Source organism: Solanum dulcamara, chromosome 7, assembly GCF_947179165.1.
Source record: "Solanum dulcamara chromosome 7, daSolDulc1.2, whole genome shotgun sequence".
NCBI lineage: Eukaryota > Viridiplantae > Streptophyta > Magnoliopsida > Solanales > Solanaceae > Solanum > Solanum dulcamara.
In genome coordinates, this window is record NC_077243.1 from 11,215,001 (window position 1) to 11,232,628 (window position 17,628).

At 34.5% G+C, this 17,628-nt stretch overlaps 1 protein-coding gene and 1 pseudogene across 1 annotated transcript; both read right to left on the bottom strand.

Moving 5' to 3' along the window:
• Nucleotides 1–3,263, bottom strand: part of LOC129894502 (3-oxoacyl-[acyl-carrier-protein] reductase 4-like) — a 12,923-nt pseudogene extending 9,660 nt beyond the window's left edge.
• Nucleotides 3,264–5,676: 2,413 nt separating this feature from the next.
• Nucleotides 5,677–17,110, bottom strand: LOC129894356 (protein PLASTID TRANSCRIPTIONALLY ACTIVE 10). The gene is made up of 12 exons (XM_055970012.1): nucleotides 16,290–17,110; nucleotides 15,165–15,224; nucleotides 15,022–15,051; nucleotides 14,018–14,091; nucleotides 13,056–13,137; nucleotides 12,280–12,353; nucleotides 11,970–12,036; nucleotides 9,454–9,546; nucleotides 8,876–9,052; nucleotides 8,756–8,806; nucleotides 7,753–7,904; nucleotides 5,677–6,398 (listed from the first exon to the last, which is right to left on the bottom strand). The coding sequence occupies exons 1-12, from the start codon at nucleotides 17,031–17,033 to the stop codon at nucleotides 5,960–5,962; spliced, it is 2,043 nt and encodes a 680-aa protein (XP_055825987.1). The 5' UTR covers nucleotides 17,034–17,110; the 3' UTR covers nucleotides 5,677–5,959.
• Between the last annotated feature and the right edge of the window lie 518 nt (nucleotides 17,111–17,628).

A 17,628-nucleotide genomic window follows, 5' to 3' on the forward strand; every position in this document is an offset into this window, starting at 1 on the left:
ATATATAATCACAATTACGCATTACCTATTTGGACGAGAGAGCAACTTCTTGGATCTTAATGCATTTTTATTTTTTTTGATGACAACAGAAACCCACAGCCGCTACCCTTTGGGTGCGCACAGGGTAAAACTCTCGCTCCTATGCAATAGCTTGCAAACCACACAGGAGAGGTAACCATACTAGGCAAGCCCGGTGCGACGAGCTCGACCTACAAGGAAAATCACTTTCTTTCGCTAGCAAGGATTTCGAACTTGAGACCTCCAACATAGAAGTCCCAAGCCCAAACCACTGGGCCATCCTGAAGGGTCCTTACAGCTACAAGCCATGATTTTGAAAAAATAATATTCCATCCGTTTCAAAAAAATGACCTACTTTCCTTTTAGTGTGTTTTAAAAAGAATGACTCCTTTTCTTTTTTGGCAACACTTTCATTTCATCTTTCCACGTGACATGTTTAAGGCCACAAGATTAAAGGGCATTTTGATACATTTGACATAACTTTAATTTATGACTACAAGATTGAAAAGTCTTTTTTATTTTCTTAAACTCCATGCCAAGTCAAACTAGATCATTCTTTTTGAACGGAGGGAGTAATGTATTTTTGCCTATAAGGTCAGGAGAGTAGATCGAACTTCTTGGATCCTTGATGCATTACATATAGCCTATCTGGTGAGGAGAGTATGTCAGACTTCTAGGATGATATCCGGATGCATTACATCATTGATTTCATATAGTCTATCCGGCGGGGAGAGTACGTCACGCTTCGAGGATGGTATCTCGATGCATTGCATCACCAATTGTTATGAGACACTTATGTTGTGGACATTGAGCCTACGAATTAAAACAATGTTTGTAACACTTGGATGAATATTGCAATACAGATGGAAAGATTGTGCTATTTTATTATGCACAACTCTTGCCTCACCATGAGTTTCTTGGCTATGAAGTATACTAAGTATGCAACATTGTGTTCATGATGTCAGGGCCATGTGTTGTTAAGTAGGGCAGTCCATGTGCGAGCTAAGATTCTGCACATTCTCTACTTTTTTTTGATAACCGTGGTGTCCGGGCCAGCTTGCGCGCACCTCGACTAATTCTATGAGATACCTCTCACCAGCAACAGATAACTCTATCCACCAATGCTAGGACAGATGGAAAGAAATCACCTACTGTTTTTGTCTCTGCTAGGATTTGAATTTGAGACATCATGGTTCTCACCCACTTCATTGACCATTAAGCCATACACTTGGGTACTAGCACATTTTGTATTTGATGAGCCCACTTGAGGATCATGGGTCAGTTGGAGTATTCTGATTCTTTTACATAGCACGGGCTAACATAACTTTGTTATCCATTTGTTGTGTCATGGAGGCTCCATAGATTAACTTTATTATTATTATTTTAGGTTATGGGTAATAATATTTCTATTTGTGTTTAGATAATGTTTCGACACTTTTAATTCAAATGATGTTCACTTCACTTGCTATAGTATGTTCATTAATCAAATGAGTCGGGATACAAGGGAATGGTTTGGGTATTCAATATGTAATAATCGTAAAGGTTCGCTCAGTCTACACCCAAGGGTGTGACCTAGTGGTCAATGAAGTGGGTGAGAACCATGAGGCCTGAGGTTCAATTCCCAGCAAAGACAAAAAACATTAGGTGATTTCTTCCCATTTGTTCTAATTTTGGTGGATATAGTTACCTAGTACCTGTTGCTGGTGGGAGGGACAGGTATCCCATGGAATTAGTTGAGGTACACACAAGCTGGTCTGCACACCACGGTTATTAAAAATAAAATAAAGATTTGTTCGGTCCAATTGGCATGTATCAGGTGCCGGTCACGTCTCATCCCGTTTTGGGGCGTGGTAGAGATCCAACTTATAAAATTCATTTTGCATCGGTGTAACAGATGACATTTGTTTAGTGTGGTCTCTCAACTCGTATTTTCCCCAAAAGAACCAAAAAAGTAAACAAGATGTGACAACCCTCAATATGAACCATTCAGCACTCAGAATGGTGAAAGAAATGCTGGAATACTTCCAAACATCATTCTTAAATCTTAAGTCAGAAATACAGTTCCACGGTCTCAACTTTCAACCACAAAAAGTTAATCTCACATGGATTTGGAAGAATTTAGTAAAATAACAAAATCACACCAGATTTCTACTGAAAAAGAAACACACCTCTTTGGAAATTTCTTCTGCCTCCTTTGAAGATCTAGCATAATTCACTAGGACCTAACAACAAAATATCAAGTGGGTTGGAAGAGTAAGTGAGAGATTTCTCAGATATACAGATGATGTAACATAAATTTTGATATAAAGTATTTTCTTTAAAGAGAACATATAATGTAACATACAGCTCAGGCCTCAAGCATATTCAACATTTCTAAGGAAATTGAAACTCAGAGCATCCTGTACCACCTTTACAGACGAATAATGAATCGAAATGGTGAACTTGGCTTGGGCTTGGTTTAAAATGTCTCACTGAAAGGTGAAATCAATGGAAAAGATAGACCGAAAAAAGGATATTCAAGCAAAGGGTTAACAGTAACTATGATGAATTATCCAAGTTGCACTCCACATTACATCATATTTTGGGAGCACAAAAACAAATATAGATACTTCAATTACTTTCCTTTTGAGCTATTGCCCAACAAACACAACTTAAGCAACTACCACTGTATCTTGAAATTGAAACTATTGTTTATTATTTCTATTTATAAAAGTTGATGCTGTTGAACAAGAAAATCACAGGGTTTCCCAGTAAACCATCTTATTTATATATATCAAAGAAAGCTTATCATCCAGGCAATATAAGTTTCCTTTTCACTATAGTTGTAAAAAGTCCTAATCTATCAAATTGACAAATTTACTCACAAATTGAAGGCTAAAGAGTTGAGAATTATCTAATCTATAACAATTAACAACAATCGAAACCATAAGGCTATTTTAAGTAGATAAAGACAAAGTATCTGAATGGATGACCTTGCAACCAGCTTTTCCCTAAGCCAAAGCAACGGCCCTCCCAATTCCTCTAGAAGCTCCTGTAATAACAACGACAGGAGCTTCCACATTTACCGCACCATCAACTCCAGCTTGCTCAGTAGTTCTCTTACACCTGATCATACAACACGTTATAAGTGTAGCAGAAGGAGAAGAGAGAAGGCGGAGATGCGACAGTTGGTGGCGGACGGCGGAGGAAGGAGGAAACTTGGTGGTGGCGACGGCGGCGACGGAATTGAAGGCTAGAGAAGCCGTTTACGGGAGATGAGATCAATGGATGTTGTTTAATTTGCAATGCTCCGATGAAATCAATGGAAGATCCTCGGTTTCCAACTAAGCTAATTTTGGGTTTTGTTAATTAATTACGTTACAATTATTTACAGAATCTTATGAATGATTAATTAGTAGGTGTAATGTTAAAACTAAAACAACAAAATAATAATGGATACAGAGGAGTTGGTTGACCCCAAACTTATTTAAGCACAATTTTTTTAAAATAAAAATAATATTTAAAATATGTATTTACGTTATAATATAAAAATTACAAATTCCAAAATGACAAATATTAATAATCATACTATTTTAGCGGTTTTTTCTTTAATTTGTTTTAATACTTGATTCACTGTATAAAAGTATTATAGGAATAGTTTTTTATTTGAAAAAGACTGTCCAGATACTTACTCGTATACGCGCATCGTATGTATATAATTATAAATATTGTATTCGATAATTTATTAATAACTAAAAAAAAATTATCCATATTTTGCTCATTTTGTAAGAATGCTAAAACTCATACTGTTATCCTATTCATGTCTTAGTAATCTAATATGTAATTGAACTCGACAATTATTTTGTTTTAATAAATTCTTAGCTTGATTGTCATCTTATTTTATCTATATAATTTCTTTCTAAAGTACTTTATTTATATGTGATCAAATATATGAATATATCATTTTTCTATTCATCACTTTGTATAAAATAGTAGTCAACCTTTTTACTATATAATTTCACATTATAGAAAAATATACTTTTAAAATTAATTCCATTTGATAAATTGAATGTATTTAAAGAAAAAAGAACATTTTAGATTTGTTTTTTCAAAAAAAAGTTCTAAATTTATGGTCACCTTTTACATTTATGTGAATTATCATTAATGTTTTCGTATATTTTATTAAAATGACATTATTACCATTGAAAACGGGTTTGTTTTTTATTAAAGTAATATGTTTAACACAATCAATATCATAAAGGCATTCAAGTTGAGTATATACTTTTACACTTGTATAATCTATTTTCTATTTAAATATTATAAAATATTTTTTCATACTTTTTCAATCTAGCTTTAGCATTTCTGAACTTTCTAATCGACCTGAACAATATATATGGATCTCCTTCATTCCCTTTTTTCATTACTAATGAAATATCATTTATTCTTTTACTAAAAATGAAATGAAATTATCTTGTTTTATTTTTCGGTTAAAAAGAAATATTTTGAACAATTGAAAAACTCTTTAATAAACATATTTGATCTTGACCGATTCAATTAAAATATTAACGATTCTTCTATTATACAAAAAAGATGTGGGCTAGCATAGCAGACAATAACACGAAATCTAGGAAGGGAGGGAAAATAATTGTCAAATTATTGCGGACTCTTATACCATAAAAAGAAGACCAATTTCCGATCAAACAAGAGAAGCAACTAGACTTGACTTTTTTGTTAAATCGATACTCAAGATCGAATTGTAGGCAGTAAAGGCTTACATTTTCTCAAAGAAAAATACTCATTTGATTCACTATAGTCAAATTAATTTTACAGTCATTTTGAATATTAAACATAAAAATCACGAGATCTATTAATTACTTTAATTTCATTAAAAAAAAAACCACACTTGATTTACTCTTTGTTTCACAAAATCAACTAAGGAAATAATTTATGTAAGGTAACATCTCAATTAATTTTTAATATCGACATTATACATTTTTCTTTGACCGAGACATCTTAGTTGTTACTCTTTCATACTTAAATTAAAATAATTGGTTGATCAGTATTTTTCCTATAGTTTAAATTCTAGTGTTAATTGAAAGAATAATATCAACGCACATTGATGGACCTATAATCAATTAAATCAAAACACACTAATTCATTATATCTCACAAAATTGAGATGGGGCAGTAAAAATTTAAAACTTAAATAGTTTTTTGTTTGTATGCATAACTTGGAGAATCTCATGTATAGTTAACTAGTGGGATTTTAAAATCCAAAATATTAGGAAAATAATTACCTAAATGATTATTTCGTCTAAAAAAATTAAATCAATAATTTTTCTAGTATGAGATCTATTTTTATAGAATAAATAAAGGGAGATTTTTTAATAGACGACTAGTAATGTAAACCCATATATATATCTTTCGATATTTGTTACTCGTTGGTTGATTAGAAGGGGAAACATTTTCATTAAAAAAAAAATTCATTCTCAAAACTCAAATGCGAAATGTTTGGTTAAGAAATAGGAAATCTCATATTCATCTAACTACCCCCTTAGTAGTGCTAAATGCCAACTTACCCCCACTTGAATTGCTTCAAATGTTAGTAACATTTGTCCAACTGACATAACTCTTCAAGCATCAGCCAAATAGCTTGCAATATAATAATCCATCAAGAAACTGCACCAATAACTTTTTCCTGATAAGGTCAATAATATTATGAAACTCCACATTAACTTTTAGGAGCCAGAAATAAGAAATACAACAAAACGAACCAGCTGTAAGTGTGACAAAACTGTTTCTTTTCTACTTAGGCACAGAACAAATACATTTCTCAAGATGCAACAAAATCAACCCCCCTTTCGCATATTGAAAAAACTCTACAAGAATTGCATCCGTTTAATGTACCAAGCTGTACAAACTACCAATACAGTATTGCTGCTAATCAGTTTCTTATTTGCCAACTAATCTTCAAACATTCCTTCATCCGATAGCTGAGAAGATTCAGTTCCATTGACATAAGGTTGGTTGGATATATTTTCACTTGGGTCGCCTAGGATGCTGTAATCGAAGTCTTCCTCATCGTCTTCATCATCTGTACTCACTTGATCGCTATCAGAATCTTCATCATACAACTCCCGCACAAATCCTTGGGCCTCCATATGCATCCGCTCCTTGATGGCATCTTCATATGACAACTCATACCAAACAGTACCTTTGCCAACAATAGATTTATTGTGAGCATCCGTCATTCGCTCCTGCTTACTCTTCTCTGAGTTCTTTGGCTCACCCCAATAGTCATATCTATACAAGGGACTTTCAGGATCATACTGATCCTTTCCGAAAGCACTCGGATCCACATACCTACCAGGCTCTTCCAGTGGGAGCCCAAGGGCTCGGCGACTGCAAGAGCATCAAACAAGTACAAAATCAGAATAACTAAAATAGAGATTAAATGTTCACATACAGAGACACAAATTTGGATGGAATAAGTCTACTCTGTAAATCATACTAACATACAGTCACAGGCATTATTTAAAGAAGATGGAAGGACAAAGGAGACATGTCGGTCTGAGTTCAGATAATCTAATAATGCTGAACATGAAATTTATCTGTGCAACTTGGGTGTAAATGACTTGACTAGTAAAAACAAGAGAAACAGAAGAAGAGCAGTAAGACGTGAATGTACGGAATACTGGCATCAAGGCAGTAGATAGGGTAGTCACATATTCTCATTTAAGGAGAACTTCAATTTTTTTAAAAAGAGAACTACAAATTAACATCAAATGCTTTAAAGTCTTTGACGAGACATCAATTATATGTTTAATATACATGTAATTCTTGTAAATTATTTCCACTCGTGTTCTATATTTTCCTCAGGTAGGTTATGTCTGGACTTTGCTGGAAGTTTCAAGGTACTCTAACATGAAAACACCTAAAACAGATTGTAAGCAATAGCATTTTAGATTATTGTACTTCTTGTGATAACAATCCAGTGAAAAAGGAAGGTAGATAAAACTCTAGTCATCCAATCCCTGGTTATTGCAGTCTCTGTTAACCAGTGACATGTCCTTATACAACCACTCTGACTTTTATGTATTGGAAGTCATTCATTTGTATAGACTGACCCCTGTGTCCATACTTTATTGTAAGCCATATAAAAGCCTAAAAGGTAGGTAAACATGACAGTACAATGTGACTCGTGCATTGCATACACCATGGCATGTTAACTTACTGACAAACTACAATGACGAACTATTCCTCAATCACAAAGTAGTTGGTGTTAGTTATATGAACCCAATGTCCATTCCACTCCATCTGGACCCATTTGTTCCAATGGTCTATGATGTGTCGTTTTAGATAAACTAGACCCAAGCAAAACTAAAAGTAGCTGACTTCCAGAGGACTGAGTATTCATAAACAAATCAGAAGAATTCTTGAGATATTAAAAGCATCAATTATCACTAAGCCTCCAATCTTATATCCAAATCCAATCACCGCATCTTTAGCGATGTTGATAAGCTCTGTAAATTAACGGGATACAGACAAAACCCCTCAAGTTAGACATGATGAGGCAATTCAGGTTTAGAAAGAAAACAGAAGGTAAACAAGTCTTTCAGTTGAAAAATTAGTACTACATATGAATGTCAATTGTATAACAAACAAATAATTCTTCTTCGTTTCCTTGAGGTGGGGGTTATAGAGGAAAGGTTTTTCAGGCACTGTTAGGATGGGGGAGAAAGACCAGTGTGAATACCAGCTTATATCTCTTAATAGAGTCTCTCTTTCCTCAAGGGACCGACGCCAATGGATAAAATCATATTCATCCATCTCAATGTTTCGTCTCAGCTTGGGAATTTTGTACACCTCTCCTCGTTCTTGTGCTTCCAGTCTCAGTTTATTATGGTGCTGCATTACAATTACAAGGAAAAGCCACAGAGGACATGTTTTCTCAATTAGTTACTTTAGAGAGGAAATCTCAAGATACAAAAAACCTTTTACATGGTTAAAGTAACCAATAAGCAGAATTTTAAAACGATATTGCCACTAATGAACTTGATATAGTTCTTACTGTGGATTTCTTAAATAACAGGTGTAGAAAAGACGAGGTAGGTGCAGCAAGGGGACAAAAATGAGTTTGCACTTATCATGTATATCTGTTGCTCCTATCAACTCTGTAAAGAAAATTTTCTATAAGAAGTTCAGTAAATGCAGGCTCTTTTCAACTTGAAACTTTTAACAGAACTGAGTCGATTTTGTATTCTTAGCCAAAGTAGCCTTTATGATTGTTAGCTTTTGTCAATATTTATCCCATAAAAAATCATTGTTGAACTATACATTACTAAAAGCTGATTATTTTTTGTTATTGAATTAGGTAACTCAGTTGTCCACCTTGTACATCGAAGATGTTGACTTTAAATAAGAACATGTATATACCCGTAATGAATTTTCCAACTGTCCCAAAGTTCTCTTCCCAAGGCCAGACATTAAAATTAGATTGAGATTCTTAAAACTTTTATTTAAGGTGTTCTGATAAGGTTCCAAATTGTAGCATGTATCACATGAAGTATCTCTCTTCTATCTCTTTATTTTTTGGCTAAACAAATTTGACATGTACATTCTGAAGTTCTAGTTTTATTGTCAGAGGCTAGATTCATCAGCACCTGATTTCAATCTAAAAATCGATCAGTTTATCCCTAAACATGATAATAATGATATATGTCTATAGTCACAATAAAGTAATCAATATTATATCAAACCTGGCGCTCAGCAAGTGCAGCTTCCAAGTCAAGTTCTCTTACACTAACTTTCTGCCAAAATTATAATCTTGTTAGAGAGATGCATGAAAGAAAAGAAAAACGACTTGATAAGCTGCTCACTGTAATCATCTTGGTAAGCAATGCTTTCTTATAATAAGCTTTGGAGTACTCGGTGCTATTTTCTTCATCAAAATCTTCCTCATCAGCTAACTCTGTCAAGTTTTTGCCTTCATATTTATCAGGATTTGCCTCCATGTCATCCAGAATCATTTGTTCAGCATTATGGATCTGCCATAACTGCAGAATAAGACAGAATTGTTAATCATGATTTGTTAGCTGAGATGGCCAAAAAGGTGCCGTAACTATGCATAATTGGTAAGAAATAAAATTTCAGGACAGCAGTTAAAAAAAATGAATGAAAACATGGATCAGTTAAGTTCAGCAAAATGGGCTGATATTAATCTTAGCTTGTCCCATTTCTAAGCACATTTATACAGCACATAACAACTTGAAAGGACAGATTTAGTTGATCAACTAAGTTATAGTGCAAAAAGAAGCTTGAGCAGAATTATTTGGCTATGATGGGCATATAGGTATATAACAATGGCTACTCAAACTTCCCTAGTTTGAAGAACTCATGTGCAAAAATAAGCTCCAGCATGTAAACCTGTATAACTGCTTAAAACAAAGAGGAATACCTTGTCCACATAAGGGTGATTTGATAGTAGTGGTTCTTCTTCGACTTTGACTCCAGGGTCTTTTCTAGGAAGAGGTTGTCTTCCACAGTCACGCTGTGAAGGGAAATGAGTCAAGACAGCAAAAGAATAATATAGAAGATAAAGTGAATCCAACAGCCTATGGAAAATGAACCAAAGTATGTATCATATAATAGGATCATTATATAGATCAAATCCCTATAGATGATGAAGATTCAAGAGATCATATGCTCAAGGATGCTGCTCGTGTTGGATTAAAGATGGGGACAATAACAAAGAAGACAAGAAACAACAACAACATACCCAGTGAAATCCCACAAAGAAGACAAGAAAGATGTCCACAAACTAACTCATAACATGAAACCCAAACTGTTTTATGCAACATCTAGAAATTGAAGTGTCACAGAAAGACAAGGTAACCATGTATAAGACTTTTTTTTATATTGCTTGTATAGGGTAAATGCATCTCTTGATCGAGCTTATGTGCTTGGCAGGCCTTTCACCATCAGCTTTTCCTCGAGAATGTGAGATTACTCATCCTCAGTAATCGTATTGTCCGCTCTTTTCATTGATTGTACAACTTTCTCTAAACATGGAATTTCTAGGGAGTCCTCCCAGTCGGCTAAAGGCACAATGGCTTTTGGTTTTGAATCCAGCTAACGTGTGAGCAAGGGTATCTTCTTTGGGGTCTATCACCATAGCCTTTTTCAGAACATACAAGTCTACAAGTACTGGGATCTCTCTATCCAAACATATTTAAGAAACTTCTTTAAAGTAGGGCTGGAAAGACATTGATCTGCATTAGTACATTGGTCCGTATGACTTACCAAAAATGGTACACTGGTCTGTAAGATTGACTAAACTTGCAATTCCGTAAAACTCTAAGAGAGATGGAATTTCTCTAATAGATCACACAAGATCCCAACAACCATTTGTTAGGAATTAATAAATATTAGCTCTAACTGAAACCTTGGGAGCGTCTTTAGTTTACACCGTGAAAAGATATGACACTTGAGCCTAACTCAACCCCAAAAACTAGATCATGAGGGGAGGATTGACCAAGTCCATTTAAGCAAACAATAGTCTATTCCCCAACCAATGTGGGACTCTTACCCACTCTAGCACCTCCCTTCATGCTAATTGGCTTTGATACCATGAAAAAGATATGACACCTGAGCCTAACTCAACCCCAAAAGTTAGCTCATGAGGGGAGGATTGCCCAAGTCCATATAAGGAAACCACCTATCTATTCCCCAACCAATGAGAGACTCTAACCCACTCTAACACTCCATAAAAAAAGGCAGCTATTCCAACAAAAAGCATTTCAGGGTCAACCTTGAAATGAATATTTTATATTACTTTTCACTTACAAGAGAAACTTTTTTAATACTTTTTTTAAGATGGAAGCACTGATGAGTCTGAGCACTGAAGACTAGTTCTAAAGACTGATATGGTGAACACTTGATCTAAAGTCAGACGAATTTTCAGGCTTTCAGATTTGTAATTATTTTGTTGCAGTTTTTGAATGCTACACAAGAACTTAAGTACTTAACATCTGTCTCCTGCTACATATTAGATAAAAACCTAAAAAGTCAAACATCATACTTGCCAGTAATTTTCAAATCTATATATGTAATTAAATAGCATTTTTTTTTCTAAAACATCAGTTTAAAGAATTTATTAAAATATATCTATATAGAGAGCAGATATGGAAAAAAAAAAACATAACATAGAATGTCCATAAAAAAACCAACAAGAACAGCTTAAACCTACCACAGCTCAATCTCAAACTAGTTGGGGTCGAATATATGAATCATATGCATGATATTTTGCTCTATTTGAGCCGGTATCATTCCAATACCCAGTAAATCACTTAAATTAGGGGTTCTCTAAAACTAGAAGTGCTCTAGATCTCCCACTTATCCATACACAGTTATATAAATTTCTGAACAAACAAAAAAGAATCCCGGCAAATAAGGTATTCAAATACAGAGACAACGGAATCACATTGTTTCAGTGACAAAAGTAATCAGACTGAATTGAATTAGAAGAGCTGTCACAGTCATTCCCATAAATTTCAGTAGGCAGACTGAAAGCTACTGTTTCGAGAATGTAAGCAAGCTACTTTTCTATCGAAGTGTTTCCATTGCACCAATCCTCTACCTATATGAAAATTTTCACTTCTATTATGTATGTTCTTCACTAAGTCTGCATGGACTTAAATATGTTGGCTTATAATACAAGTTCACAGTTCATTGGAGATGAGTGATATGATGTATTTGGTCAAGTTTCATCAATCAAACGTGTCAAATGTTAAATTACTTGATACATCTATTTCCGATGTTAAATTGGGATATAAAAAAAACCTAGCTTTGGAATCTTAGCTTCCATGTACTGCTCATAAGAAGTTGGGAATTCCAACAAGAGTTCCTAATTTTAATAGAGATACTGAACTAAAAAGGAAATATAAAAGTTGACAAAAATAAAATGGTACTTACACGCAATTCATCTAGATTTGTATCCTCTTCACGATGGAATATAGGCGGAAAATCAAATCTATTAAAGCTGCAATGATAGGAAATACATGCGGAGACAAATTGTTAATGACTGATCTGGGACTTTCTCACTATTGTCTCTATTAGTGTGTTAGACAAGTAGAACCAACTAAATGTGTGTGTGTGTGTGAGAGAGAGAGAGAGAGACCCAAAATAACATATTTAATGTGCCTTTGCAAGAATAGCATGAACACTGAAGAAATTTGAGAAAGGATTATCTCAGAAAGATCAGAAATATACTGAAGCTACATACATTAGGTGATCTATGTTAGGATCAACAAAGCGCATCTCAATAGGGAACCGAAACCTATAAGGATCACGTTTAGCCTGAAAAGGAATGGAAAAAAAACCTGTAAGGCAACAATCCACCATAATTGTGATTGTCTCAAGCACCTTAAATGTGTGAAATAGCTGTAAACCAGAAAGGAGAGATGAAACTAAAAGATACGCATAAGTAAATTTTGCCATTTAAGTATACAAAAATCGCATGTCCTCTTTTTGTCTTTTCAACTTTATCACAGAATTCCCGCAAATTATCTCAATTTCACAAAAGTGCTTACAAGAAATAACTGAGAAGAAAAGTTATAAGTATAAATGAACCAAAAAAATGATTGGAACAATGACAGCCACTGTATATCTTGTAACCTAAACTCGTATACATGTATGCGTATTTGTGTATGTTGAATGCCATCCAGATAAAAGGCTGCCACTGCACCCTAAATGTATCAGATTTTTCTAAATAAAGCATGATATCAGCCTAAATTTCCAAAACGTCTGAATACATATGAATATAAGCTAAATCTGTAGTTTGGTACCTAAATAATACATTTCATTCCAAGTTCATTGAGAAGCCAAAAAGTAACAAGATCACTGATGATGAGTCATAACAGAGTATGACCCTCAGCAGTAAAATGTAGATATATAACATAGCAGAAGCGACTTGGTAGTCAAATGATTATGATACTGGCTAGGAATTCAGATGATGCTCTTTGATGAACAGAAATTCAGAAAATATTAAGCATCACTCACCAGAATTTCAACTATGACATGCATACCAACTTTTATGTGATGGCGGATCCAATACCAATCATTTCGCTTTATTGGCACCCATCTGAAATACATTGACAAGGGAATCATCAAACACAAGAATCTGAAGTTTACACCATCTAATGTACTTGATGATACTGTCCTATTCTGCTAGGGCTATGGCTGCCTCATTATAATCATTGGAAACAAGCAAAGCAAAGTAGTTAGATTCCTTAAACCCTTTTTACAATTCTGATTCTAGTCAAATTCAACAGCAAAGTTTAGTAATTAAATAAACTCCAAAACACAATAAGAAACTGTTTGGACAGTGATTCTTTTTCATCCGACTGAAAATCATGGATAATTTATTACCAAAGTCAGCACGCCTTCTGAGATTCCTCCAACAAATCCACTAAATGAAAAAGAAAAAGGAAAAAATTCCTTGCCCCTCTCAGTTTTCATTAAGATGCAAAATGACTTCTCCATGAAGCACAGAACCACCACCTTGAGCTACTTCCAGACACATATTATACTGATACCTAGCACAATGATTCGTCTTTCTCAACTCCTTCTGATTCTACTACCATCAGAAGCACACACATATATACAGAGAGAGTTTAACCATCTGGAAGTGAAACTTCTGTCTCAAGGCAGATAGATAAAGTTACAGTCTTTACAGACAAATTTCCCTTAATCTCACCATCCTAGGCTTCTTCTGCAACTTTACACCATGGGAAGGGAAGAAACAAATGTAACCAAAATTTGTATGGAATTCTTGAAATCTGCACAATTTACATTAGTTTCAAACTTCATCTCCTTGAACACGCTTCCATGCTTTCATACCACCTTCACTTCTCAAACCACATTCAATTTCATGTGAGGGACCTTCCTACTTTTTATATGGATGTTAGATAATTATAATACATGTCCAGAATTTGTTATACAGGTCACATGAACATGCTTACCCATCATGAACACCTCCAATATCAACAAATGCTCCTTGATAAAGGTGTATAGCTGTCACTTTACCCGCACAAATCTGCAAAAAAGACTTCCTATAAGCCTGCCTTTCTTCTAAACTCATGTAATGTTTAATAAAATGACATAAGTTCCAACTAAATTGAGGTATGTGAGGGAAGTGGCTTTATGTCCCAGTAATATGAAGTGGATAACACTGATCCTCTCTGAGGTGTTAATTTTATGTTGATTTAACAGTTTCCCAGATTTTCTGTAAGACATAAATTTACAGTGTATACATTACAAAAACATTGAACATGCATGTCGAATTTCTCTAATAATAAAAATTAGAGCGCAAATGAATGTGCATGTCTAGATAACAAAAGATTCGATTCAACTTTGACAAAAAGGATTAGCATGGGATACCGACAATGGAGGGGTGGCTAAAGCTAAAACAAGAAAATAATGTATCGTTTTTCTTCTATCTTGTGAATAACCTAAACAATAGTGCATGCATGTTTATTTCTACCACCAAACTGTAGGAGAAACTACTCAAACATATAGTAATAGAAACCAACCAAAACACAGCTAGTAAACTTGTAGACATGATTACTGTTTTGTTGGTAAAGAAATACTTAAGTTTATGACAGAGTTTTCAGATTGATTTTCATGCTGGGGGGAGAACCAAAAGAAATCCCCCCCCCCCCCTAACCACAAAAAAGAAAAAAAGAAAAAAATTGAAAAGAAAAAGATACATATATTTAACTGAAAAACATTAACTTTTTGGTTTAATAAGAACAAACAAGAATCAAATTATCACGCTCAGACTATTTTTTGATCAGGGATTATCCTGCTCAAACTATTAACATCAAGTATGGCTAGAGCACTTCGAAATCTCTTCAATCACTGCTCAGTTTCTCATATTTATCCATCAAGATGAATGAAAATGGAGTCAGTAAGAATCACTTTGACGTTCTCATCATCAGAGAAAGGGAAAAGGAAAGCAACTTACTTGTCCTGGGTAGTAAAATGGGAGTTCATACTGCAATCAAATGAAGAGGGGGGAAAAGTTATGACAAAAACATCAATAGCCCAAATAAACCTAACAACAGTAAAAATATTCAACAGAAACTGCTAATGCAACATCTACTGTACCATTCCATCTTGGTAATCCTTTCCCCTTTTTCTTCTTCCAGGATAATAGTCCTGATCATACTGCAGAGACATCAGAAATCGTGGGTAAGTACAATTATTGATGAACCAAGAATACATTCTTTTGGAAGCATTTTTTACTAGAGTGAAGAGGAAATTCTTTACATTGAAAAATTAACTCAATGTTAAAAAGAAAAAAGGAAGTAGAAGTCTTAAACACTAATACAGGCTACCTTTCAGATACAGTATTTGCGATAGCACAGCATGATTTAAATACTGCAGCAAATTCATTAACTTTAAGTTGCATACTAGTAGCTTTATTATTCCCTTTGAAAGTTGCTTACTAATAGCTTAACTTTCAATATCCAGTGCAATCACTACCTTCTATCAGGTTGTGTTAATGATTTCGGTGGTTTTTAACTTCTTTTTTTTTATATCTGGTGTAAGAGATTTAAAATATTTGGACTTGCATTGATGCTTGAACTACCAAACATTTCCTACTCCCGTAAAAGAACAAAGCACTGTGCGTTCCACCATGGTGAGGTTTGGATTTGGTTTTGTTTCAGATATTAGAATTAACATTTGAATTTAAACAGAAAAAATGATAGTTGTCTGGCTCTTTAACCCCTAACAGCCCTGACCTTTAAGACTGATGGTCATTATTTGTAGAGTTAGACTTATTAGTAGCTCCACTTACAAACGGACGACCCCTGTGATCTGATATTTCTCTAAATATGAATAGATTATATCTATACTCTTGCCACGCCAATCAGCAATGATCATTCAATCACGCAATAGGGGTCATGCAACCAGGAAAAAAGTGCATAAGCTGAAATGATATGCTCAGATGATGGAAGCAGCAATGGGTACATGAGTCCTAGTTGCCACTTCTACTTTCATCAACTGTTACATGCACTCTTTCTGGTTGCACTAGCCTACTTCTTCTTCTTCTTTTCTTTTTTCACGAGAACAAAATTCTAGGTAGTTCAAGCATCTTAGCAACTCCAGAGATTTTTTAATTTCTTAGCCAGCATGTTATGAACAGCTTAAAACTACCCACATTCTTTACAGTACAAAAGCTCCGTCCTACATCACATTACATAAAAAGGATACGAAATTACTCTGTACCTTATAAGATTCTTCTTCTAATCTATCCTTGTTAGCAGCAACCCACTCATTGTACTGCTTCAAGAACATTTTATACCGTTCCAAGTTCATATCATCAGTGTCTGTTTTCACCATCTCCTCCACTTTATCATAATCCACTCTGACGGACTGCATCTTATGAGCTTCCCTAATAAACTCCAATTCCTCCTTATCAACCTCCCACCCCCTCGGCGGCCAGTCCCTAGGTGGTACATGTCGAACCACCAATGGCCCAGTCCACGTAGTATCCAAAGGCTCAGGAATATCTCCTTTAATCTCAAATTGCTTAGCGTAGTACTCATCTTCCGTTATACCCATTTCCTCAATCTTCTTTTTCCGATAGTTAGGGCTAAGCATTCTGAAAGCTTCAATAGCTTCAGGTGACTGAAGCGCAACTTCTTCACCTTCATTAAGAGATTTTCGAGCAAAATCAGCTTCAGGTGAGAGGATTTCTTCCCATGGAGCCCAACCACGGTCGACCCAGTTCCGGCGCCGGGCTTCTTCTTCAGATTCTTTCTCTTTGGGTCCGAAAGCTTCGAGAAATGCGTCATCATCACCTACTGGGTATTCATCAGAACTGAAACAGTGAAGGGTAAGAGGGGAAGGGGATGAAGTAGAGAGGTTTAAGAAAGGAAAAGAATTGAATTTAGAAGAATTTAGGGGTTTAAGGAGGGTTTTAGGGGATGGAAATGTGAAGAAGAAAGAACAAGTTTGAAGAGTTTGCATTTTCGAGGGGATAGATGGAATGGTTCCCTTAGATTTGCTTCGTTTTTACACAAGATAAAGTTTGATTTGTTCAAATTCTTATTCGTTTTCTTTATTGGGGCCAAAGCGGAGGACATATCTTTTGTTTTTACTAATGAAACGTGAAATTGCATTTTTCTCAAAACTAAATATTAATATATTATAAAATAATCGAAAGTTTCAGACAATCGAAAATAAAAATAGGAAATTAAAGCCTATATATCGAATGATATAAATATAATTTATTAATTTATTATGAAATTAGCAATTAACCCGATAAAAAAAATATCAAGCCGTTAATAATCGATAGCCCGATAATAAAAGAAATCAAAACCTCTAAATCAATAACTTTTTTCGATTCGAATTATCAATTTCGGTTCGATTTTGAACAGCGTTATAACTGAGTTATTTTCTACCTTTTTTCTTTAGTGGTGCAAATGCAAATTAATCAAATTTTTAAAGTGATATTATGGGTCTTATACGATGTAAATTTAGATTAATCGAACTCCAATAATTATATGCTTCAATTATGAGGAATATGAATTTGTTGAAATTAATGGAGAAAAATTAAATTTAA

Bases quoted from the DNA above. Each gene is read 5' to 3' on its own strand.
- LOC129894356 (XM_055970012.1), bottom strand. From the start codon at position 17,033: ATGCAAACTCTTCAAACTTGTTCTTTCTTCTTCACATTTCCATCCCCT. The intron at 12,354-13,055 runs GTGAGTGATGCT...ATTCCTTTTCAG, and splicing joins ATGTCATAGTTGAAATTCTG to GCTAAACGTGATCCTTATAG. The intron at 7,905-8,755 runs GTTTGATATAAT...ATTGTAATGCAG, and splicing joins CTGCACTTGCTGAGCGCCAG to CACCATAATAAACTGAGACT.